Source organism: Sorex araneus, chromosome 2, assembly GCF_027595985.1.
Source record: "Sorex araneus isolate mSorAra2 chromosome 2, mSorAra2.pri, whole genome shotgun sequence".
Classification (NCBI taxonomy): domain Eukaryota; kingdom Metazoa; phylum Chordata; class Mammalia; order Eulipotyphla; family Soricidae; genus Sorex; species Sorex araneus.
In genome coordinates, this window is record NC_073303.1 from 139,424,080 (window position 1) to 139,451,090 (window position 27,011).

General features: G+C 38.0%; 1 protein-coding gene across 2 annotated transcripts in view; it reads left to right on the forward strand.

Annotated features, from left to right (window-relative positions):
* GSK3B (glycogen synthase kinase 3 beta) overlaps positions 1-27,011 on the forward strand; it is a 204,413-nt gene that overhangs the window by 49,196 nt on the left and 128,206 nt on the right. For both annotated transcript variants that reach the window (XM_004606697.2, XM_004606698.2), the window contains exon 2: positions 9,306-9,499. In XM_004606697.2, coding sequence (XP_004606754.1) covers positions 9,306-9,499 — 194 coding nt within the window. The remainder of the gene's footprint in view (positions 1-9,305; positions 9,500-27,011) is intronic.

The following is a 27,011-nucleotide window of genomic DNA, read 5'->3' on the forward strand; positions in this document are numbered from 1 at the left end:
CATGGACTCAAGGCTTGCTCCTGATTCTGTCTGTACTCAGGGTTCATTTCTGCTGGGTCTGTGGGACCTTATGCGGTGCTGGCCAACACAGCTCAGATTGTCCCCATGCAAGACAAATGTTCTATTTGCTATACTATCACTCTGACTTCTTTTACATGTTCTTAAATGTAGACAAAAGCCACAACTGTTGAATCAAATCTAGAGTTGACATTGATTAGAACATGACCATACCAACATTTTATATTTGGACTTCTGTCTTCTAGAACTAACCTTGTTGCTTTCAATATTCTGTCTTTGGAATTTTCCATTTTAAGTACAGTGTGTTTTGGAGTGTTCCTACTTGGGTCTTTTTTTCTCCAGGACCCTTCAGGTCTCGTGGTTTCTGTAATTCTCAACTCTGGGAAATTCTTGATTATTTCTTTAACGATTGTTCCTTCATTACATTTCCGTTCCTGCTCCTCAGGGATTCCAATAATCCTTACATTGTTCCTCTTGGACTCATCCCGTATGTTTCTGATCTTCCTGAACTTAATAGTTCTCTGGTATGCTATTCATTTCTTTTCAGACTATTTTCTACCGTTAGCTGTTCTCTATGGGAAAAATCTATTTGAATTTAGTCTGGGAATAACTTTGGTTCATAGTTGAGGAGAAGTAAGACTAAATTGTCAGGATTCTGGGGCTGGAGTGATAGCACAGCGGGTAGGGCATTTGCCTTGCACTCGGCCGACCCGGGTTCGATTCCCAGCATCCCATATGGTCCCATGAGCAGGGCCAGGGGTAATTCCTGAGTGCAGAGCCAGGAGTGACCCCTGAGCATCGCTGGGTGTGACCCAAAAAGCAAAAAAAAAAAAAAAAATTGTCAGGATTCTATTTTTTCAGAAGACAATATTGAGAATCAGGAGCGTGTGTTGGGGACAAAACCAAATGAATTCACTTTTAAAAGTTGTAACACTTTGATCTTAATAAAATATGTTTTGTGAAAGCTATCTTTTAAATTCATGGCTATTCAAGATTGAAATTTTCCTGAAGCTTGACCACTATATCACTGTGTTTCTTTTTTTTTTTTTTTTTCTGGGGGTGTTCACTCTTTGCAGTGCTCAAGGTCTATTCTGGCTCTGTGCTCCGGAAATATCTCTGATAGTGTTTGGCTGACCATTCATGGTGCTGGAGATTTGAAACGGCCTGCAGAATTCAAGGCAACCACTCGAACCCCTGTACTAACTCTTCGTCTCCTTTATTATGTTTCTTAAAGTGATTTAGTCTGTTTACTATTTATACTTTTCATTTACTTAGAGAATACTTTTTTTTTGGTAGCATGGTTAAATTTGCTTATTAAGAAAAACCTAAATGTATTATTTCCTGTCCCCAAATATGCAGTTTATAAATCAAAACAATTGGCATGTTTAACACTTAGGGATTCTTTTGTAATTTTTTTTTTAAATGAAGACACCATCATTTACAATGCTGTTCCTAATAGAATTGTTTCAGGCATACAATGTTGCAATACCAGTCCACCAGCAGTGTTCCCAGGGCCCCTGCCATACCCCAGCATACCCTCTTGACTGGCATTTATTGCATATTGTTTGCACCAACGAAACTTTAAGAAATGGCAAATGGAATTTTCAGAAGATAAATCAGCAAAGGTCAATTTGTAATGATTTATTGCTATATAATTTTAACCTATGTAAGTAAGAGGGCTGGAGCATAGCACAGCAGGGTAGGGCGTTTGCCTTGCACGTGGCTGACTGGGTTCAATTCTTCCGTCCCTTTTGGAGAGCCGGGCAAGGTACTGAGAGTATCCCGCCTGCATGGCAGAGCCTGGCAAGCTACCCCTGGTGTATTCGATATGCCAAAAACAGTAACAAGAAATCTCATAATGGAGACGTTACTGGTGCCTGCTCGAGCAAATCCTTGAGCAACGATGGGATGACAGTGATACAGTGACAGTGATGTAAATAAGAAAATCCAAATCATTTAAATCCAAATCATTTAATACAACATAGTATACTGCTTATTCTCATTTACACAGTTTTCAACTCTAGCATTAAAACATTGCATTAAGTTTTATTTTGTGCTGGAACCATATTGCGGTAATCATTATATCTTTCCTGTCATAAATGAGACTTTTTCTTTTTTGCCCCCTTGGCAGGCATATAATAAATTTATTCCATACTATTTGATCCGACCTGGGCCGGTTCACCCCTCTCTCCTTAGGCAACCTGGTAGTCCTCCATTCCCGGAGGGTCACCATATTGATGCCTAACTTATTGCGGCCACCTGATTGGCATAGTGTACTATAGCCCAGAACTCCTGGACTCAAGGGATCCTCTGGCGTCAGCCTCCCGGAGTAGCTGGGACTACAGGGTGCTCCACCACGCTACAGTGGTGCTATTTGATCCAAAAAAACTTTCAGATTTAGGATTCTGATGTAAATTCCTAAAAACTCTTTTCTTAAAGCTTCAAGCCTTTTTTTGTTTTTGTTTTGTTTTTTTGGGTCACCCCCTGAGGTGCTTAGGGGCTATTTCTGCTGTCGGCTTGCTCCTACCAGTGCTTCAGGGTCATTGCACACTGGTGATCTAACAGGGCTTCTGAATGAATGCAAAGCCTTTACTGCTTTCCTTTGAGCTAGAGCTAGCTTCTTGGCTGGGTTTCAAACCTTTTTGACTTTAATAGGAAATAAGCCTGTTTCTAAATTGCATATTGCAAGTGAGAATTTAGGACTAAGTGGAATATTTTTTTTCATTTTGGGATTGGGTTGATTTTTTTTCTTTTTCTGGTTCACTAGAAAAAGGAAAATATGCTTCATTTTATTTTTATTTCATGGCTTATAACTAAATTTATAATTAAGTTTAGGCTGTAGACAGTTTAGTTGACCGAGTTTTCATTTAGTTTAGAGTAAAATTGGGGTTTTAAGAGAATATTTTAAAATGAATCAAAATTCGTTTTAAAAAGTATGCCTGGCTACTAAGGAGTAAAAATTAATATCTAAAATATTTATTGTTAATACCTAATTAAATTTATGCCTTAGAACCACTTATAAACAAATTCGAAAATTAAAATTTTTCTGGGAACAGAAATTTGATTTTAGTACCTGTACACCTCTGTTTTTGCAGTGCTGGGAATAGCACCCAGGACTTCACACATGTAGGGCTATATGTTCTATGTGTTCTGCTCAGCTACGTCCCCAAACCCTGTGCTATTCTTATGGCATGATATTAAGTAAAGTTATATAGTAGGACACAGGTCTTAGAGTAAATAGACCAGTCTGAGTCCTCTGAGTACACTATATTGAAAGGGTTCTATTTGACAATTAGGAAAGCTTTTTGAACACTTTAATTTCATTTGTTAAATGATTCCTTCCTTCCTTCCTTCCTTCCTTCCTTCCTTCCTTCCTTCCTTCCTTCCTTCCTTCCTTCCTTCCTTCCTTCCTTCCTTCCTTCCTTCCTTCCTTCCCCCTCCTTCCTCCCTCTCTTGTTCTTTCTTAAACTAGCTGGAACTGCATTTAAGAATCATTTGGATGATGCTGTTAAAAAATAGAGTTCTGGGGCCCTGCAAAAAAAAAAAAAAGAGTTCTGAATCATATTGAAGTCCTCTTTAATCTTCCAGTGAAATACTAAAATTGTTACTTTTAGAACTCTAAGGTGTATTGGAAGGTCAACTAAATTCTTACTGTGTTACTTGTAAATTATAAAATAGTACTCAAGGTATATACTTATATATTACATACTGTATGTTAAATTATAATTGAACATAAAACCTCAGATCTGTTCCATTCCAGTTCTGATCCGTTGCTGCATAAGAATTTTTGCCTGATTTGATTCTACTTAGTGTTGCCTATAAAGAGCCTGAGAGATAGCCCAAGAGGCTAGAACTTATGCTTTGTCTGTGGAGCCCTGAGTTCAATCACTGGAACTGCTTAGTTCTCTAAGCACCAAGAGAGGCACTCCCTTTCTTCATTATTACAACCACCCTGGATTGGCACTATTGGGTATGATCCTCAAACAAAAATAAGAATTAAAAAAAGTGCAAAAGTACTTACTTCTAGTGTTTCATACAGGGCAGTCAGCTCCCTGTTCTAGCAATATTCCATATTCTGCTTGAGTGATTCTTATGTAAATTCAATAGCAAACATATTATGCTGAACCCTGTGCTTTAAACACTAGGGAAGTTTAAATGATTCATATGATGTCTGATTTTCCTAAGAACTCTTAGACAAGTGAGGAGCTTAGACTCCTAAAAATTATAGAACATTGTGCTAAGCTCTGTATTGGGGCACATACCTGGTCATAAAAGAGCAGAAAGGAATATAAAACATTTTTAAAAAATTACCATTGCCAGTAATTCAAAATACAGAGCAGCTATAAATACTGAATGTTCATTATGTGATATCCCTTTAAAAAACCCACAAAGTGTGGCCTATATTATTTAGTCATTATAGCAACTCTACGGAATAGCTCTCTATAGGTATTAAGAGGTGAAATGTATGATTCAATACTTGGTTTGATTTCAGAGACAAAATTATTCCACTCTGCCCCTCTCTTAAAAGAAATTTCACTGACATTTCTTTCTTTCTTTCTTTTTTATAATTTATTTATTTTATTGAATCACCATGTGGAAAGTTACAAAGCTTTCAGACTTCTGTCTCAGTTATACAATGCTAGAACACATGTCCCTTCACCAGTGCACATATTCCACCACCAAAAATCCCAGTATACCTCCCACCCCCCACACCCCCACCCCTGCCTGCGTAGCTGGTAAATTTCACTTCATTTTCTCTTTTCCTTGATTACATTCCATATTCACAAAACTCACTATTGTTGTTGGAGTTTCCCCCCAAAAAACAGCCCTGCTAAAAAGGAAGCATTTGATAATTAGTTTTCTATTGCTGAGAGTGAAGAGATACGAAGTCGTGCAGCCGCGATAGTGGGTGCGCGGTTTGGTATTTCTGTATTTTAGTATTTTAGTAACTAAGTCCAGGGAGATTTATTTTAGAAATTGCATCATTTTCCTTCCTGGGGCAGCATGGGGCTATGGCTTAGTTCACAGTCTAGAGACATTTCTGCAAGCAGGTGCTGGTACCAAAAGTAGTCTAGCTGGCCTCTGGATCGTGGTAGAACAGCAGCCGAGTGGCTGCACAAACGTGCGGCTCCCAGGTCGCATCTCGGTGGAGAGCACACCGGAGTTGCCCCCATCCCAAGATCACCCACGCGTCCCACTGTTGCAAGTTCATACCTCTTTTTCTTTTTCTTCCCACGCTTCCAAGTTCGTACCTTCTTAATGGTCCTTATAAAATGGCGGACGCCATGCTGTCTTTCCCTGAAAAGGGGAATAAAAGCCGAGAAAGAAAGACCTTTCCCCTCCTCAGCCGGCGTGCTGCTATGGCTTAGTTCACGGTCTAGAGACATTTCTGCAATCAGCTGCTGGTACCAAAAGTAGTCTAGCTGGCTTCCAGATCGTGGTCATCAGCAGCTGAGCAGATGCACAAATGTGCGGCCTCCCAGGTCACATCTTGGCAGAGAGCAGGACTTATTTTTTCTTAACAGTGATTTTATGGTTCCTCAAAGTTGACAATTATGGGTCCAATTAGTATGGTATTTTCCTGTGATTAGAAATGTGGTCTTACATTGTCAAGGCGTTGGCGTTTTTCTCCCTCTTCCTCTGCCATCCATTCTTTCCTTTTTGTACAAGTGTGATACACAAGAAAACAACCACAGAAGCCAGCCCATGTGTGACTTTTGTTGATTTTGCTTTTCCTGCCTCTCCTTTTGTTTACTCTATCACCATATAATATATATAATGCCATATATAGATATATATAGACACTGAAATTTCTATTTACATGGTGGCCCTATTGAATTGAAAAAATAATTTTTTTAGAGACAGGATACTGGCTTTGTATCAGTATTATAACTTGTTTACATCTGGGCATTTTCCATTAAAAAGTGTTGCAGTTGCTGCTTTTCCTCAGCTTATTATCTTAACTGGTCTCCTTAAGGAAATAAATTAAATGGCAGAAGTATGTTTAACTTTGAAATTTATCATTCATATTTAACTAGAGTGCTATCTTCAGCTACCTTCAAAATACTTAAAATGCTTGAAGTGACCTTTTGAATTTTACGTGTCACTTTATACTTTGTTTGGATGTGAACTATGGTAATGTTTTTTCACCTTGGGATAGAATGATCTGAGTGAGGAATGACTTTGGAAGACTTTAAACGTAATGTAACCACAAGATATTGTTTGTAGATAGAAGATAGAAAATTTGTTTTTAAAAATTTTAGAGTTGTGGTCAGGGATCACTCCAGGCTGGGCTTGGAGGTCTTTATGGGGTACCAGGGATTGATGATTCTTGGTCAACTGTGAACAAGGCAAGCACCCTACCTGCTATACTGTCTCTTGGTTCAACTTTCGATATTTTAACAGAATTTGTGCTTCCCTATATGCACATCATGATTGTCCCAGGGATTAATAGTTGAGATTGAAGAAATGTTAAATTCTAATTGATCCATCACAACTGGTTCTTCTATCCCTGAAATTTTTTTTTTCCTTTTGAAAATAGAAGTGCTCTGTTTTGTTTTGTGATGTGTGGGGTATGTTAGGGTGACTCCCTGTGAAGCCATCCTTAGCTCACCAGGCTGAATGGCCCAATGCTAGGATCCAAGGATGTGCTCTTTGTGTCCATAGTGCTGGGAACCACCAGGGCTGCACAGACCTTCAATTTTAATCTCTGTCCCCCCCACCCCCCTCTCTCCCTCTCCCTTTCTCCCTCTTTTTCTCTCTTTTTCACTTTTTATTGCCTGCAGTGCTCAGGGGTTACTCCTAGCTCTTGCATTCAGGAATTATTTATATTAGTTCTTGGACGGTGTGTGTGTGGGAAGGGGAAAGCAGGGGCAGACCATGCGGGATGCTGGGATAAAGCCTACGTAGCTGTGTAAGGCAAATCCTCCCACTGTACTATTTCTCCAGCCCCAAAGTTTCATCTATTTTTTTTTCTTTTTGAGTCACACCCAGCAAAGCTCAGGGGTTACTCCTGGCTCAGCATTCAGGAATTACTCCTGGCAGTGCTAGGGGACCATATGGGATGCCAGGGATTGAACCTGGGTCTGCCACGTGCATGGCAAATGCCCTACCCGCTGTGCTATCACTCTGGTCTTATCTTTTTTTAAAATCTCATCTCTAGATCCCTTCATTTAGAACTTTAGTGTTCAGTTTGTCTTTAGGAGCACAGGTAAAGATATGCTTATTTTACAAATGAGTAACACAGTTTATAGTCAGCCTGCAAATTTGTAGTTAAGAATAACATCAGAATTAAAATGAGTAACTTTTGAGTGTAGAATATAATTATTTATAATTCAGAATAAACAACTTTTAGCAAGTCTGAAGTTTATTTAGCAGGTATGCTATGGGAGAGCTTGAAAGTTTTAAAAATTGATCTCGTGTGTACTTGTATAAGGACATTGATGTTCAAAATAGCTGGCCATAATATAGACTCTGCAATTCACCTGTTTAAATTATGTGTAATAACTATTCTTTGCTTTTGTATCTTTTATAAAAGCTCTTGTATAAATGCTCTTACAAGTGAGCACTCATTGGTCACTTTTTCTGTGACTTTTTCTCTGCTTCTCTGAATTTAAATAGCTATAAATACTAGTTATAGTAGGCTAATATTTTGATGTTCATTAATCTAGCAATTTTATATTTATTAGGGGAATACTCAAGCCATTAGAAAATTAAATTATTTTTGGTGCTTTTATGTGTGAGGTACAAATAAATAGCCTTGGATTAGTATCTATAATTTAGTTATTATTTTCTTTCATTAGATTAGTATAAACTTATTTGCATTTAAAAATTGACACTGAAGAATAGCAAAGGAAAAAAGATAAAAGTGTGGTTTTGTCAGAGAGCCTAAGAATTTGTACAGAGAATGTTTTAGAATGTTTTAGAATGTTGGGAAAGGATTGGAAGAAACACATCATAATTGCTGCATCGTAGTATTTGTAGTCAGTAGAATTGTGTGGTTATTCTAAAAATAACAAAGAACAATGTAAAGATTTGTAAAATTGGTGCTAGATATGGTTTAGAGTAACGTAAGAGTTCAGAGAACAAGATAATTGTGATTTTTTCTAGCCAAGTAGGAGGTGACTCTTGAGCTTGAACTGAAGAGAGTCTTTGGATTATTACTGGGGTTGAAGGGAGGTAAGAAGGGCCTGAGAGATTAAGTATAGTGGGTGAGGTCTTACACGAGCAGCCAACCCGAGTTTGATTCCTGACACAGTTTTTATCTTTTTTTGTAAAAAACGAATGAGTAACAAGTTTTACAGTAGCAAGTTATGTTTTAAAGAAATAATGAGAAGCAAAAATTTAAATATGTACTTTTTAAAGGTAGAGTTTTCTGAGTAGAGTTGGCATATTGACATTTTCAGTTGTCAGAGTTGTCAGTGGAGCCATAGCACAACAGGTAGGGCGTTTGCCTTGCATGCGGCCGACCCGGTTTCGATTCCCCGAATCCCCTATAGTCCCCTAAGGACCACCAGGAGTAATTCCTGAGTGCATGAGCCAGGAGTAACCCCTGTGCACGCTGGGTATCACTTGTATCACTTGTCATCCTGTTGATCTTTGATTTGCTCAAGCGGGCACCAGTAATGTCTCCATTCGTCCCTGGTGCGTGCTAGTGTAGCCCAGTGGTATCTGTTTGCTCCAGGAACATGAAGAGCCTCAAACCATTCGTTCAGGGTTTTGATGAAGTCTGACCATCTCGTAGGTGGGCAGCCACGTGGTCTTTTGATGTTCTGTGGAATCCAGTCAGTAACAGCTCTAGTCCAGCAGTCGTCTCTGAATTACATTACGTGTCTGGCCCAACAGTAACAACAATGGGCCTCATTCGTGCATCACTGGGTGTGACCCAAAAAGAAAGAAAGAAAGAAAGAAAGAAAAAAAGAACTAGGACATATAGAATTAAAGATAAGGATTCAAATTCTGGGTGGGACAACTTTTTACTTTCTGATCATAGGATAATTAAACAGTCTTCTCATTACCTCTATATGGAAATAGTACTGTCTACCTCATGGAGTTATTTTCATTAATGAGGTTGCATATATAAAAAAAAGTGGTGTCTGTTCTATAGAATGAATAAATGATAATTTAAAAATTACTTCGAAGTGAAGCAATTGAATTAAGTCTGTATATCAAACTAAGACGAGAATTTAAGAAACAATCTGGCAAAGAATATAGTTTATTATATGCACTTTGGGAATTTGTGTAATTCTTTACAACTCATTTAAAAAATTTTTCCTCCCTTCCTACAGGAGACAAAGATGGCAGCAAGGTAACCACAGTGGTGGCAACTCCTGGACAGGGCCCAGACAGGCCACAGGAAGTCAGCTATACCGATACAAAAGTAATTGGAAATGGGTCATTTGGTGTGGTATATCAAGCCAAACTTTGTGATTCAGGAGAACTGGTTGCCATCAAGAAAGTATTGCAGGACAAAAGATTTAAGGTAAAACTCAATATTTAATGTATTTGTTGCTATTAATGCATGTAAATTATTTTTCAAATGTTAATTTTGCTTCATATTTTATGTTGTATAAATTTTTTGTTTTAGCCTCATCAAGGTATATAAGTAAAGTAAAGACAAAAGAATAAAGGCTAAAGACAAAGACAAAAAAAATTTGTTTCAGTTTAACTATAGTAACATAAATTGTCTGTTTTATACTTTGTAGAAATAAAATTCATTGAAAGATGCAGTATTTTTGAACCTTTGCTTTAAGTCATTTATGTTGTGATGGGCAGATTAAAATATCTTGATGGATACTTTAAAAAAACAAGGTAACATCTGTCTTGGGCCTCATTGCTCTAGGAGAGAGAGAGAAACACTGCCTTTAGAGAAACCCTACTGATAATGTATGATCATTTGATAAAGTTAATCTTAAAAAATTTGACTGAGTTTGGGCCAGAGCAGTAGTACACAAGTCAGGCACACAGCTGACCCTGGTTTAATCCCTGGCACCCTATATAGTCCCTGTGCCCCACCAGAAGTGATCTCTGAGCACAGAGCCAGGACTAAGTTCTGAGCACCGTGAGGTATGGCTCAGACCCCCAAATGCTGAGTCTGTAATGCAGCATTATCATCTCCGTATCATTGTCCCCCATAGATCTTACTTTGGTCTTTATTTTCCATCTTTTCCTAGGAACCAGCAGTTCCAGAAGTTTTATTACTTACAACTGCTATTCTAGGCAGACCCTTGCCATTATTCAATTTAAAGCCTCAAATCTCACTCCAATTCTTTAAGCTTATCAGCATTAATTTTCATAATACAGTTTGGTCATCCATGGCCATAGTGCTCCCACATCTCTCATTTTTGGTATTTTCCAGGGGTGTACACTTTGGTTGATGTTCACACACCACACATGGCTGGAGATCATATGCTCCATTGCAGCATTCAGGGTCCCAGACACCTGTTGCCAGGGCTGTCTTTGGTGCATGTGGATAGTACCAGGAATTAAACTCAGAGCCTTAAGCTGGTAAAGTAGGAACCTTTGCCTTGGAGTTATCCCCTGGACCCAAGTATAATTTTTTTGTTCTGTTAATTTTCTCAGAAGGTGGTATATTAGAGATCCTACTTTACATCTTGGTTTTTATCAATTACAATTTCTGGAAATCATATCAGCTCAGAAATTTTCTCACACTTTCAAAAAATCTGCATAATATTGCTTAGTTGATTCAGCCATTCTCCTCTCTGTGAATAGTTGTTTTTCAGTGTTTTGCAATCCTCAGAAATGTTGGTATGAATAACCACCTTGTGCACATGTACTTTTCCCTAATTAGTTCAGAGTAAATTAAGATAAAGAGGACAGAAGTATTAAAACATAAACCCGTTTTTGCTTACTGTGACAAAATTCCTCTCCATAAATATTGTACTAAGAGGGTTGTTGAGATAGTCCAGCAGTTAAGGCACTTGACTTGCATACAGCTGACACTGTATTAATAATCCCTGACACCCACATAGCATGGTCCCCCAAGCAGTGTCTGGAGCAAACCCTGAGCACAGTTCGGAGTAGCTTCTGCATACAGAGCTGGTAGTAGTCTCCAACCCATCTGTGACCCAAAATACACCCATATTCCCCTCTAAAACATAAGTTTATAATAACTTTCCAGTTTGCATTCTCTCAAATAGTATATTAATGTGTCTTTCATGACAATGACAAGGCATTGTTTTGTTTAATGTTTGCAAATCTGGGTAGGTGAAAAATGGATCTCATTATGCTTTCAATTTATAATGTGTTATGTGTATCTTTTTTAGTATCTTTCATCTTTCCAAAGTCCACTTTCTTTGTATTTATGAGGATATATGAATTATCCATTTTGGAGACCTGTTTAAAAAATTTTTTTTGTCTTCCTTTCAACTCTAAGCAGATCTTTATTTTATAATCATTATAGCACTGTAGCATTGTCATCGATTTGCTCGAGTGGGCACCAGTAATGTCTTCATTGTGGGACTTGTTACTGTTTTTGGCATATCGAATATGCCATGGGGAGCTTGCCAGGCTCTGCCGTGCGGGAGGGATACTCTCGGTAGCTTCCTGGGCTCTCTGAGAGGGATGGAGGAATTGAACTCAGGTCGGTCACGTGCAAGGCAAACACCCTACCCGCTGTGCTATCGCTCCAGTACATAATCATTATAAGAGAAAGAAATATTTAGTATTTTTATTTTGTGTTCTCCCCATTACTTTTTATGTGTAATTAAATTTATTGTTCCTTCTTTGTACCTGTAGTTTATTACTAGGAAGCCTTTTTCTTACAAAGGTTTTTATTATAGAAAGTCTTTCATCTCAGGCTTTTTTTTTTTTTTCTCGACAGGGTGGGAGGGCACACTCAGTGATACTCAGGAATTATTTACTTCTGGCAGTGCTTTGTAAACCATGTGAGATGCCTGGAATTGAACCCAGGTCAGCAGTGTGCCTTACTTGCTGTACTGTCTCTCCAGCCCTCAGGCTTAAGAGAAATCTATGTTTTGTGTCATTAGTTGTAAGATTTTGCCTTTAACATACAGATCCCTGATTGATGTGTGAATTATTATTTTAAGTTTATCCTTTTAAAATCATTAATCTCAGTGTAATGTATTGAAAAGTAAAATTGTTAGTTATTTGATATGTTGCTGTTATTTTATGCCAGATTTCCACATATATTTACTTAGTCAATTTCTGGACTTCCCATTCTTACTCATGACCATTTATATATTCTGCTGTTTTTACCACACTAGGGTTTTTTGTAATTTGGTTTAATATTTTTAGGACTAAATTTGCCCTTGTAGCTATTTTTTGTGTGTGTCTATGTGGTTTGCTCCTGTTTTTTTGTATGAACTTTAGCTCATTCCATGAAAAGAAACCTTGCAGATTTTTAAAATTTATTATTTTATTAACTTTATAATGATTTAGGAAGAAGAGATATATTTCTGATGTTGAATTACTTTGTTCTGGTGTAAGAGAAATCTTTCCAGCTGGTCAAGTCTGCTTTGTTTCTTTTGAGTTATTTATATAGGCTTTTGATACTTCTTATTTATTTCTGTTTGGTTGCTATTAGCATTCTAGGAGTGCATTAAATAAATACGTATTTCTAGAAATAGATTTGGATAGGGTCTTTTCCTTGTCCTATTAAATAATAAAACCAAGCTGTTGACCCTGCTCAACAAAATTCAGTATGTTTCGAAGGAAAAAAAAAGAAGAAAGAGTAGGATAAAGAACACTAGGAGTAATTATCTCAGCATTGGCGATTACTATAATCTATAAGATATTGAGCTTTTTTACAAGAATTCTTTCGTACAAAATAATTTATTTCAGTAGAATTTCATTTTCAATTTGAAAATTTCTCTTCTGATCTCATAGCAGATAAAGTAGAATAAATTAAGCTCTTAATTTACTTGTTTTGAAGTAATTATGACAAAATGGTTATGTTGCAAGGGTAAAGTCCAGCTATGTACCTCATGGTGGAGACTTTTGGTAGTAGAGCAGGGAGATTAATCAATTCCAAAATCTACTGTGTGTGATGAGACTGATATTTTCTAATTGAGGATATGTAAGTTGCATTTTAAATTAGTGATTGTAGCTTCATTAACTATTAATTTTAGTTCTCATTTGAGCTGAGTCACAGGTGTTGGGTCTACTGCCTGGTTTCATTTGTTCTGTTGTTAAGATGTGGAGTTGGAGGTATGAAAAGTCACCATTGTGCTACTGTGATTGAAGAATAAGCTCTATTTTTTGATTGTTTTGTTTTGGTGCTGTACCTGGTGGTGTTCAGGACTTACTACTGGCTCTGTGCTCAGGGATCACTCATAATAGTGCTCTGGGGACTTACATAGTGCCAGGGATCAAACTGGGGTTGGTTGAGGGCAAGAAGTGTCTTAACCCCTTTTTCTCTCCAGCTTTGTGAGCTCTATTTTTAATACAGTCACAAAGAGAGATCTTATCTAACTTTGTTTTCTTGATTTGGATTTTACTTATAATAAGTGACCATTTTTTCAGTGTTGTTAACTCTGGTTGTCCCTTGGCCATCCATTGGTCGACATCTTCTATTGACTAGTTTTATCCACTTGAATTTATTTACTTCCTGAGTATCAGTTTCATAATCCATAAAATGGGTATATTTTTACTACAACCATATTTTAGTAACCTAGTGTTTGGTGCATAAAATAATTCAATATTTTGTTCTCCTTTTGTCTAGTATTGAGTGAGTCCAATAAAAATCAGAATATTAAAACATTTAAAACTTCCTTACAAGTTCTGTTTATTTTTAGGAACATGAATTATTGCAAGTTGCCATCTGCTTTGAATTATTTTGTTTTGTTTTGTTTTTAGGCCATACCTATTGGCTTGCTATGCTCAGTGATCACTCCTAGTGGGGTTCAGGAGAACACATACGGTGTTGGGGACTGATTCTAGGTCAGCTGTGTGCAAGGCAGGAGCTTTACATACTATACAGCTCCCGTGATTTTGCTTGTTGTTTCTTAACCTTAAATCTTTAGTTTATCAATTATAACTGTATCTTGGTTCATGGAAAATAGTGGTGATTAAGTGCTTGTTGAAAGCTAGCTTTCAGCTTTGGAGGAGAGAAAAAGACAACAGCAGTCTGGTTAGAATGGTTTATACCACTAAGGAAGTCTTTAGAAATTTTTACACATTGCCAAAAGACTGTGTACAACTGTGTTCATTGCCATACTTAGTATAATAGCCAAAGCATAGAAATAACCCAAATGTTCAACTACAGATGAATGGCCCCAGAAGTTGTGGTGTATTTATATATGTGTGTATATATATATATATATATCTCACTGTCATCAGTGTCATCCCGTTGTTCGTTGATTTACTCAAGCAGGCACCAGTAACATCTCTATTCCCAGCCCTGAGATTTTAGCAGCCTCTCCTTACTCGTCTTTCCCAATGATTGGAGGCTCTTTCAGGGTCAGGGGAATGAGACTTATCGTTACTGTTTTTGGCATTACGAATACGCCATGGGGAGCTTGCCAGGCTCTCCCGTGAGGGCGATAGACTTTCGATAGCTTGCCAGGTTCTCCAAAAAGGAGAACCAGGTTATTAGATGTCTCACAGCCGCATGGCAGTGTAGTTTTACAGTCTCTGGATGCTAGCTGTTGATGGGAAAACATAGCGCCACGGGCAGTCTCTGGGCACTAGCTACTGGAAAATGGGGGATCTGGGTGGAAGAGGCCCAGTCTCAATCCCAGCAGCCTTGGAGATCTCGGCCCTGGGTCCTGTACATCAGAGTTCATTTGCTGGTTCCTTCATGCATGAGGTTCGTCTGAAGTATATATATGTAGAGAATTACTGCACAGCTGTGAAAAAGAACAAAATCATATAATTTGCATCTACATGGATGGAACTAGAGGGTATCATGCTGAGTGAATTCACTTAGAAAAAAGAGATAAAGCAGGTAGAGTGCTTGCCTTGCACATGGCTGGGTTCTATTCTTTAGCACCCCATGTGGTTCTCTGAGTCCAGCAAGGAATAAGCTCTGAGCACCACCAGGTGTGTGCCCTGTCTCTCCCTTCACCCCCAACCCAAACCCCAAACAAGAAAGGGATAGAGAATAATGTTTCTCATGTGTGGGGATTGGGGATTGAAAATATAAAGTTTTGGAGCAACAAATGTCCAGAGGCAGCAGTACTGGAGAGTTGGTCCAAAGAACTTAGTTTGTATGGGATGGGTGGGGAGAGACCTTTGAGATCCTTGGAGGAAGGAAGTAGGCACTCTGGTGATGGGTGTGGTGTTGGAATGGTTTATGCATGAAGCTGTCACTGACTGTATTATAAATCATAGTATCTCAAGAAAGATACAATAAAACATTGGCCAGAGTGATAGTACAGCAGGTAGGGTGCTTGCCTTAATGTAGCTGACCAGGTTTCCATTCCCAGCATTCCATATGGTCCCATGAACAATGCCAGGTATAATTCCTTAGTGCAGAGTTAGGAGTAACTCCTGGGCATCACCAGATGTGACCCCCATTCCCACCCCGAAAGCATAATAAAATAAAATAGCACTGTAGCACTGTCATCCCGTTGTTCATCAATTTGCTTGAGCGGGCACCAGTAACGTCTCCGTTGTGAGACTTGTTACTGTTTTTGGCATATTTGATATGCTAAAATAAAATAAGTAAACAAAAATTACAGCAACTGAAGAGGAGTGTCCTTAACTCAGGTATGACCCAGATAATTCAGTGTCACGTGGGATAGGTTCACCTTTAAAAACGCATAATATGTTTAGCCAGATATTTGCTGGAAGTAGTCCACTCTAAGCTTGATTTGGTCCCGTGATGGGGATAGCTTTGAGTATTTAGTCTAGGGCCATTAGTCAGTGATACTCCCTGTGTTGTTAAATGTGAGAGGCAATACTTCATAGATGCTACAAATAGCTTTTATATCCTTAAAAAACTTTTTAAAGGATATACATGTTTTAAAAATAGGGGCTACTGCTGGCAGAGTTTAGTGCTCTGGCTGCCTTACAAGCCTGATGACTCAGTGCTTAGTCTTCAGGTAGGTGATGCTGTGTTCGGATGCTCCTGAGGGTCAGGGATCAAGCTTTGGGGCCGTACACATTCTAGACATGTGCTCTACTATGTGAGCTCTTTCTCCAGCCTGTGATAAAACTGTTCTATGCTACTTCCCTAAGGGTCTATGTAGGATAACTGGTAAAATTTTAATTTTAATTGAATTGATCTTGGAGAAGCTGTGCAAAAGTTGATGTAGACAGGTTTTATTGGTTTGCCTTAAAATTTATAGTCTTTATTGCCTCTATTCCAGAGAGAAAAATAAAAAAGGAAAAAAGAAAGGAGTAATGTTGTAGTCTTGAATCCTATCTGGCTTTCTGTGATTTAGATGGCTTAAGAGAAAAAAATATCTTTACATACGAGACAGAATGTACTATAAATTTGTCACTTTTAATGCTGTTGGTATTTTGGATTTTAGGAGTGTAGTGTGTCTAGTTATTGTTTTAATTTATGTTTCCTGAATGATATATTCCTGTTGAGCATAATTCTATTTATTTTTGTTTTCTTTTTTCTTTATTTTTTAAATTTCTTCTTGTCCTTTGTTTCTCTCCTTTTTTTTGAGCATTATTTTATATTCTCATTTTCATTGTTACATTTTCCTTGGTGAAGTGTCTGTTGCCAATTCTTTTGTCCACTTTAATGGCAGTTTGTTAGTTATTTAATTAGTGGTGCTGGGGTCTCACCTAGAACTTCACTCATGAAAGGCAAGCACTGTACCTCTGAGGTCCACATCTGTTCCCTATTTAGTTTTTGAAATTGAATTTTAAGAGTTATTTCACTAGTTTTGCTAACGCTGCGTTGTTAGGTGCTTTGCAGTGTTTTTCACCTAGTCCTATACTTGTCTTATTATTGTCTAAGAATAGAAGTTTTAAATTTTTTTTTTTTTTTGACACACTGGGTAATGCTCAGGGCTTACTTCTGGCTGTGCATTAAGGGATCACTTCTGACAGGTTGAGGGTACCAGGGAGTGTTGGGGATCAACCTGGTTGGCCATGTGCAAGACAAAGGCCCTACCTGCTGTACTATTGCTTTTTCTGAGAAGTTTTGAATTTAAATGAAGTTTAGTTCATCATGATTTTATTTCATAATAGTGCTTTTGGAATAAAATCTGACAAGTCATTGCTGAATTAAAACCATGTTATCTCCTAGGCATTTTAATATTGCATTTTGTGTTTAGATCTATAAATGATTTTGAGTTAATTTTTGTAAAAGGTTTTAAGATTCATGATTTCATCACTATTTGACTGAAGACTACATAAATGCCTTTGTTTCATCCTAAAGTTAAGTGTGTAATTGGTAGCTATTTGGAGGTAGAGTTCTGTTTCAGTAGTCTGTTTGCTTTTTTCACTGATATCACATTGTTTTTTATTGTAGTTTTACAGAGCAGTTCTCCGTACTGTTCTTTAGTATTCTGTAGTTTATTTGTTACATACAAAATACCTTTCTGAGATTTTAATTGGGTCCATTCAGTCTATGGATATGCTCGGAAGAAGTGGCATGTTGACAATATTGCCTTCCTAGCCACATACATGAAATGTTCCTCATTAAAAACTTGTACCGTTCCTCAGTTCGTAGATTTCCTCATCATGATTTCCATGATCTTTTCCTAAGTATTTAATTTTTTGAGGTTTCTATGTGAGTGTTTCTGTTTTAATTTCACATTCCTATTTTCATTATTGGTGTGTAAGGAATTGGTTCACATTTGTATATTAATCTTTTTTGCAATTTGTTAATTCCTTATTCCTTGAGGTTTTGATTTATTCCATGAGGTTTTCTATATAAACAGCCATGCCATCTGTGCACACGGGTAATTTCATTTTTCTTTCCCAATATATGTACCATTCATTTATATTGTCTTATTGCAGATGGCATCTCATACAATGTTAAATATTAGTGGAGTCAGTTTTGCCTAGTTCCCAGTCTTAGTAATAAAAATCTTTGATATTTTCAACCAAGTGTGTTACTGTGGATTTTGGAAGCAGATACTCTTTATCAAGGTGAGACTGTTTGCTTCTATTTCAAGTTTGCTAAAGGTATTCTTTTATTGTCTTTTTGGAGATTGCCACCTGTGGCCTACTATCAGCTCATTTCTTAGGGATTACTCTTAGAAGGGGACTGCATTTGCCCATGTCTCTTGCATTCAAAGCATGAGCTGTGTTCCTTAATCTATCTTTCTAGCCCTAAAAAAATGGTTTTTCTGTTTCAGTTTGGTTTTCATTTTATTTTATTTTTGTTGTTGTTGTTTTGGATCGCACCTATACGCTGCTATATAATGCTGGGGATCAACAGGATGGTTGCTTGTCACCTTAACCCCTGAGCCTGTGTCTCTGGCCCTAAAACTTTTCTTTGAGGAGAGATACTACAGGAGTTAAGACACTTGTCTTACACTCTGTTGACCCTGGTTTGATCTCCAGTACTTCACATGGTCCCCTAACTTCATCAGGAGTGATTCCTGAGAACAGAATCAGGAGTAAGCCCTGAGCAACATCAGGTGTGGTCCAAAAAACCAAAACATCTTTCAAAAAAATCATGAGCGGACTTTGAATTTTGTCAAATACATTTTCTCCATCTTGCCCAGGTAAGTCTTTTTTAGTCACTTGTGATAAAATACTTTAACTGATTTTGAATGTTGAAGTAGACTTATTGGACCAAATTCCACCTGTTGTAAAATGCATTTTGTACGTCATCAAATCCAACTTGCTAATATTTTTCTGAAGATTTCTTAATTTGTATTCTTGAGAGTGGGTACTTTGTGGGTTTTTTTATTTCTTGTAATATTTTTTGTGTGGTTTGGTGTGAGGTTTCAGAGCAAGAGAGGGAGGAGAGAGAGAGAGAGAGAGAGAGAGAGAGAGAGAGAGAGAGAGAGAGAGAGAATGAGCTCAGAAGAATGCTTCTGATCTTGGAAGCTATGCAGGTTGGATCTGGTTAATTCTTGGATGGGAGAATTAATATAATTTCTTTCCTGAATCCAAGTCATCTGGAGCTTTCTGATTTGAAAGGTGGTTAAATTTTTTATTCCTCAATAGTTAAAACATATTTTCTTATGTTCTGGTAGGTTGTGTTTCTCAAGAAATTGGTCCATTTCATCTTTGTTATCAAAGTTGTGTGTAGAGGGTTCTCTGTAATATTCCCTGTTATTTTTAAAATGTGCATGAACTCTAGTTATGATCCTTCTTTGATTTATTATGTTAGTTATTTGTGTCTTCTTTCCTAATTATCCTGAATAAACATGTGTTAATTACATTAGTATTTTCACAGAATTCTGTTGATTGTTCTTTGTCTAATTTCTGTTTTTATTTCTAAGTTTTCTAATTTTCTGTTTTTGTTTCTAATTTCATTTGGTAGTTAAGCCTGCTCTGAACCCCTGTTTATATCTCCTCTCCAAGTATTTTTTCTAAGTTATCATTCTGTCACTGATTTCTGGTTTCATTTAGGTCTAAGAGCATACTTTATTTTTACTCTTTAATTTACTGGGCTGGAGAGATAGCTCAAGGACTAAGGTACTTGCCATGTGTGCATCTGATTCCAGTTAAATCCCCAGCACTGTATATATGGTCCCCTGAGCACTAAGCCAAGAGCAAGTCCTAAACACTACCAAGTGTGACCCAGCCCCCTCCCTCAATTTTCTTATGGTATGTTTTGGAATAAAGAATTAGATCTGTGGGGCTGGAGTGATAGCACAGCAGGTAGGGCGTTTGCCTTGCATGCTGCTGATGTGGGTTCAGTTCCCAGCATCCCATATGGTCCCCTGAGCACGCCAGGAGTAATTCCTGAGAGCAGAGTCAGGAGTAACCCCTGTGCATTGCCAGGTGTTAACGCCCCCCCCCCCCAAAAAAAAAAAAAAAGGGAAAGAATTAGATCTGTCTTGGTGAATATTATGTTTAAGCTTGAGAATTTATTTTTCTTTTTTTGGTCGAAGTTTTCTATAAATGTTAAGTATATCAACTAATCAGCTGTTACTCAGTTCAAGTATACTTTTACTGATTTTCTGCTTTTTGAATCTATCAGTAACTGATAGTGATATTGAAGTCTTAACTGTTTAGTAGGTTTATCTATTTCCCGTTTTTGATTCGTTTTTGTCATAAATACTTTGACACTGTTAGGCATATATCTCTTTTTTTTATTGAATCTCCATGAGATACAGTTATGAAACTTTTATGTTTGAGTTTCAGTCATACAATGATCGAACACCCATCCCTTCACCAGTGCACATTCTCTACCACTAATGTCCTCGGTATTAACCCCCCCCTTTTTTTTTAAGCCCTCCCCCTGCCTCTGTGACAGACAATTTTCCTCGTACTCTCTCTCTACTTTTGGGCATTGTGATTTACAAAATAGATACTGAGAGGCTATCACATTTGGTCCTTACCTACTTTCAGCACACATCTTCCATCCTAAACGATTCCTCTGACCATCATTGACTTAGTGATCCCCTCTCTATTCCGGCTGCCTTCTCCCCCAGCTCATGAGACAGACTGCAAATTATGGAGCTATCCTCCTGGCCCTTGTGTCTACTGTCCTTGGGTGTCCATCTCATATTATGTTATTTTATAATCCACAAATGATTGCAGTCATTCAATGTCTGTCCCTCTCTTAGGCATACACATCTTTATTGTTAAGTACCTTTGAGAATTGATCCTCTTTTCATTATGTAACTCCCTGTTTAAAGAATAATTTTTCCTCTGAAATAAGCTTTTTAGCTCTTGGTATAATGACTGTATTTTTAAACATTTTCTTTTATTGACTCATAGTGAGATACACGGTTACAAAGTTGTTCATGATTGGATTTCAGTCATATAAAGTTCCAACACCTGTCCCTTCACCAGTGTACATTTCCTACCACCAGTGTGCTGGGTCATCTCCTGCTGATTCCCCGCAAACCCCTGTCTCTATGGCAGGCACTTTTCTTTGTGCTTTTTTTCTGGTTTGATGATTTTAATATCAACTTATATTTTGTAGTAATATTGACAATCTAATACAATGTGCTAGTTGGTAGGTACTTTAGTAGGTGGCTTAGATTTAGTAGCTTTCTATAGTTTTCAGAGTGTTTTGCCGTAATACTGGATTTATGTTGAGCTTTTGCCTTGACTGCTTAGGCCTTGTAAATCTGAAGAAACAATTGTAAAGATATTTTACAGATGAATAACAAAGTAGTAAATCATACTCTAGCTTCATCTGCTGATATATCAGTTTTTTTTTTTTAATTGAATCACCATGTGGAAAGTTACAAACCTTTCAGGCTTAAGTTTCAGTTACACAATGCTCGAACACCCATCCCTTCACCAGTGCACATATTTCACCACCAAGAACCACAGTAAACTCCCCCACCTCCCCAGTCCCCCACCCCGCCTGTGTAGCTGATAAATTTCACTTTACTTTCTCTTTACTTTGAGTACATTCAATATTTCAACAAAAACCTCACTATTATTGTTTGGAGTTTCTCCCGCCCACCCCCACCAAAGTCGGACCTGCTGGAAAGGAAGCATTTGATAATTTGTTTTCCATTATTGAATCTGCTGATATATCAGTTAGAGATTGCCATTATATTAGCAATTGTATCAGTATATTGTGTTGCATATTTCATTGGTTAGAACTTTTTTTTTTCTATTTGGGTCACACCCAGTGATGTTCAGGGGTTGCTTCTGGCTCTGCACTCAGGAACTACCCCTGGCAGTGCTTGGGGGATCATATGGGATACTGGGGATTGAACCTGGGTCAGCCGTGTGCAAGGCAAATGCCCTACCCACTACTATAGCTCTGGCCCCTGGTTAGAACTTTTTAATTCCTAACTCTTTTCTTGGGGTCAGAAAAAGTACAGCTATTTAGTAAGACCTGCTTTTATTCTCTTTTTAACTTTCATTAAATTAATTTTTATTAAGACATTTACAAAGTTGATCATAGAGAGTTGTTTCAGGCATACAATGTTCCAACACCAGTCCCACTACCAGGGTCCACCTCCCTCCACCAATTTCCTTAGATTACGTCTCATCTCCAGACTTCCACCTAGGCAGGCATATAGCAGATGTATTTATTTATTTGTTTTTAAATTTTCATTTTTAATTGAATCTCCATGTGGAAAGTTACAAAGCATTCAGGCTTAAGTCTCAGTTATACAATGGTCGAACACCCATCCCTTCACCAGTGCACATATTCCACCACCAAGAACTCCAGTATGCCTCCTCTCCCAGCCCCACACCCCCACCTGTGTAGCTGATAATTTTCACTTTACTTTCTCTTTACTTTGATTACATTGAATATTTCCACAAAAAACCTCATTATTATTGTTTGGGGAGCGATAGCACAGCAGTTGGGCATTCGCCTTTCATGCGGCAGACCCGATTCCTCCGCCCCTCTTGGAGAGCCCGGCAAGCTACCAAGATTATGGAGCCCACTCAGCAGAGCCTGGCAAGCTACCAGTGCGTATTGGATATGCCAAAAACAGTAACAATAAGTCTCTCAATAAGAGACGTTGCTGGTGCCCACTCGAACAAATTGATGAGCAACGGGATGACAGTGGTTATTGTTTGGAGTCTCCCCCCCCCAAAAAAAAAAAAATCAGACTTGCTGAAAAGGAAGCATTTGATAATTTGTTTTCCATTGCTGAGAATGAAGAGATATGAGGTCGCACAGTTTTGGATTTCTGTATTTTAGTATTTTAGTTACTAAGTCCAGGGAAATTTCTGCCAGAAATTGCATCATTGCAAGCTCGTACCTCTCTTTAGTGGTCCTTATAAGACGGTGGTCACCACGCCTTCCCCCCAGTCCCCCAAAGGAAAAGTGGAGAGAGGAAAAACCTTTCCCCTCCTGGGGTGGCATGGGACTGTGGTTTAGTTCACAGTCTAGAGACATTTCTGCAAGAAGCTGCTGGTACCAGCCTCGGGATCATGGTCATCCAGCAACGGAGAGGCTGCACACATGTGGCCACTCAGGTCACATCTCTGCGGAGAGCCTAGCAGATTTATTTTCATAATTTTAGCTCCTTACAAAACTTAAAGGAATGGCAAATGGAATTAACAGTAAATAAATGAGTAAGTCAGTTTGTGATGATTGATTGCCAAGTGATTTTAACCAATAAAAATGCTAATTCTTTGTCAAAAGCATATAAAATTTAGCAATTAGGTGTAAACATAGCTTTCTAAATCTAGTACAGGGCAAACATGTACACCATTAATGAATGCAGTACTTAATGCCATGTGTTGGGAAGTTTGTCCCGTCTTTTAGAGAAGCTCTTAAAGCTCCTTGCTAAACTGGTTTTAAGGCTATGAATTCCTTAAGCTGCTTCCTGTCCATGAAGCTCTGTAATGTTCCCTCAGATAATCTAATTGGATAATCTAATTGGGTAGCATATTCTTGGTAAGGTGTTTATTTCATTCAGTTTTTTGTACTCTGTCCCTCCATATTCTTCTGACTTGCCGAGTTTCATTTTATAGATTTACTGTACATCTTATGGGCTTCCTTTTGCATATAAGTAAGTTCCTTTTTTGATCTTGCTGCATTTAGTATTGTTTCTGTCTTTGGATTTTATCAGTTTGAGTATAGTGTGTCTTAAAGTTTTCCTGGTTGGGTCTAATTGCTCTGGGATCCTTTTGTGGGCCTCTTGGATCTTGGTACCTGTAATTCTTGGGAAATTCTTATCGATGATTTGTTTTTTTTAATTATGTCTTCAAATTTTTCTTCGTTTTCTCTAGGGACTCCAGCGATTGTTATATTGTGCATCTTGAACTCATCCCATAGTTCTCTGGAATGCTGTTCTTTCATCACCACACCTGTTATTTTTTATTGCTGTATTATTTTTAATTTCCTGTGGGGCCAGACTGCCTTGGTTTGAAGCATAATTCTACCTGTTTGTATTCCTGGGCAACATTTGCAATGCACTTTGATTTTCTCAGTAGAATTTGGAGGGAATAATAGTTTTCACTCAATGTTAGTAGGCAAGTTAAAGAAATTAATTTAGGTACATAGAATCATCTCTTTTTAGGCACTGTGGTTTGCAATACTATTAATAAAAGGTTATGTATATCACTGTACTTCCTTTCAGCACTCAGTTTACTTATTTCCGAGTATCATTCTCATGGTGGTCCTTTCTCTAACGGCACTAACTTTCTCTAACTGCGGTCCTAACTGCACTCACTCACAATTTGTGGCAAGCTTCCTATCCTGGACCAGTCCTCATGGCCCTAGTTTCTACTGTCTGGGTATTATTCTCATACTTTTCTTTTTTTTGGGGGTGTGATCATTCTGTCTCTTTTCCTCTGACACATTTCACCCAGAATGATACTTTTCATATCCATATATGTGTAAGCAAATTTCATGGCTTCATTTTTCCTAACCGATGAGTATTCCATTGTGTAAATGTACCATAGTTTCTTTGTCCATTCATCTGTTCTTCAACACTTTGTAGTTTCCAGATTCTGGTGATTGTGAATAGTGCTTCAGTGAACATAGCAGTGCAGGTGGCTTTTCTACATTGTGTTTTTGGGCCCCTAAGGTATATTCCCAGGAGCTCAAGCTTTTAATTTTTAATTCATTGACAACTGCTATCTTTCATGTGTCCTCTATATTGCAGATGTATAGACAAGATTTGGCTCAATAGTAGAGCATAATTTTTGTATAGGTTCGGTCCTGACTGACTCACAGCACCACCTCTCTTCTCACAAATAGGCCTACCCCAGGTTACAGATTTTCAAAGGATTTGTTGTTAGAGTTGAGCCATATTTATGCCATATTTTTTACTTTTTACTATTATTACATTTTTCTTTTTTGTTTTATTCTGCTTTATGTTTTTAATTGAGCATTTTATAATTCTGTCCTTTTGGTATGTTTATCTTTAAAAATTTCTTAAATTTTTATATAGTTTAGGTAACAGTTATAATAGTGTTAGCATTTGTGGTTTTGTTGTACAAAGTTACATACTTTTACCACCACCAAAGTGCCCAAGAATATTTAAAAAATATTAACCTTCTGGTTGTTTCATGAATATTTTCTTTTTCTTGAGTATGATACCTTTGCCCCCTTTCCCTTCCCTTCACTGTTTTTATATTAATAATTTGGAACCTCAAGCATTCCAGACTCTGATGCTTACACATTTTAGTCCAGATACTTTCTAGAGGTTGTATATCAGGTAGCACTGCTCTCAAACTTGACCATAGTGTGCACTGAGAGTTGTATTCCTTTAATTGTGGTGCTTGCACTAAGACTTGCTGTGTGTCACACTTTTGGAGGAGGGTTTTCCAGGGAGAGGTCAGGAGACCTAAGTGCCATTCTTGGTGATACTCAGCCTAGTGGGTCCCACAGGGTCACAACATACAGTGCTTGGTATGTGGCACCAGGAATCAAACTCAGTACCTAACTCCTTGAGCGATTTTCTTAGCCCCAAACTCTTCAGTTGAAGCACTTATACACATTCTGATGTAGTGTTTGCCAGAGGTTGCTTCAGTGAGTGCACAGGTGGTCATCAGAGATCACACTTTCTTTTTTCATTTTATTTATTTTTTAATTTAATTTTTATTATTTGCTTTCTGGGTCACACTTGGCAATGCATAGGGGTTACTCCTGGCTCTGCACTCAAAAACCACCCCTGGCTGTGCTCAGGGGACCATATGGGTTGCTGGGAATCAAACCCTGGTCTGCCACATACAAGGCTAAACATCCTACCCGCTGTGCTATCCCTCAAACCCCGAGATAACACTTTCTGACTGTGATGGTTGTACATCTCTTTATGGTTTTACCTGGAGGCAGGGAAGTGGATGGCGTTGTCACATCCCCTCTGTTCTGGTGTTCTCATAAACCTAGCTGCAACATGGCTAGAAATTGCTTGTGGTGCCTGGGGATCACAGACAGCAGGGTTTCCAGGATCAAATAGCATAGCTTGCCAGGATCTTTCTTGACAACTGTGTTGGGACCAGGGGTTGGGCTTGAGACCTTACTTTACAAGGTTAAGATATTTCTTTGGACCCTGGCAGATCTGTTGCTGATAAATTCTGTCAATTTCAGTTTTTATGGCAATGTATTTCTCTTTCTTATATAAGGGATACTTTTTTTTTTCCTTCTGAATTCAGAATTCTAGAGTAGTGACCTATTTTTCCTTTCAACATTTTAGGTTTTTTTTTTTTCCTTTGTACTCATGCTCAGATTTTTGTCTTTTAATTTAGTATGGCTTGTAATGTTTTGTTCAAAGGTGGATGAATGTATTGAGTAAAAGTTAACTTAGGTGCATTGGCCTTTAATTTGAAGTTTTGTGTTTATTTAGCAGAAGTTTGACTTTTTGTTTGTTTTTAAACATAGGTGTCAGAAGCTAGAATTTTGGTAGTGCCTTTTAATTTTGATTCTCTGTTGTCTTGAGTTTCCTGATTATGGCTTTAAAATAAAACCTGAGAAAAGCAGTTCTTTTTAGTGTATTTTCCTGTTACTGTATTGGATCCCTTTTGGTATGGTGATAAGTTGTGGTGGGAAGAGAAACCTAAAATTAGATTTCAGTCCTTCAGTGAGCATGTTGACATGTACTTGAGGGTGCTGGAGTGATAGCACAGTGGGTAGGGCATTTGCCTTGCACGAAGCTAACCTGGGTTCGATTCCCAGAATCCCATGTGGTCCCAATCCCCTGAGCGCTGCCAAGAGAAATTCCTGAGTTCAGAACCAGGAGTAACCCCTGTGCATTGCCAAGTGTGACACCTCCCCCCCCCCAAAAAAAAGACCATATACTTGAACTTTAATAAATGTTTTTGCAGATTTTTGTCCTTTCTTCCATTTTCTTCCAGGCCTTCTTCCCTCTGTCCTAAGTGAAGCAAGAAGACTGGAATTTTATATTTCCCTTTCTGTGCCTACAAGACTAGATGAAGTTGGAATAGAATGTTTCCTTTCCCTCAGTTAAAATAGGTCTTGTATAGTATTTTCTTTTGAGGATAGGTCTTAAAAAGTTTCAGTGGGTCGCAGACCTATTTCAAAAGGGCTGCTC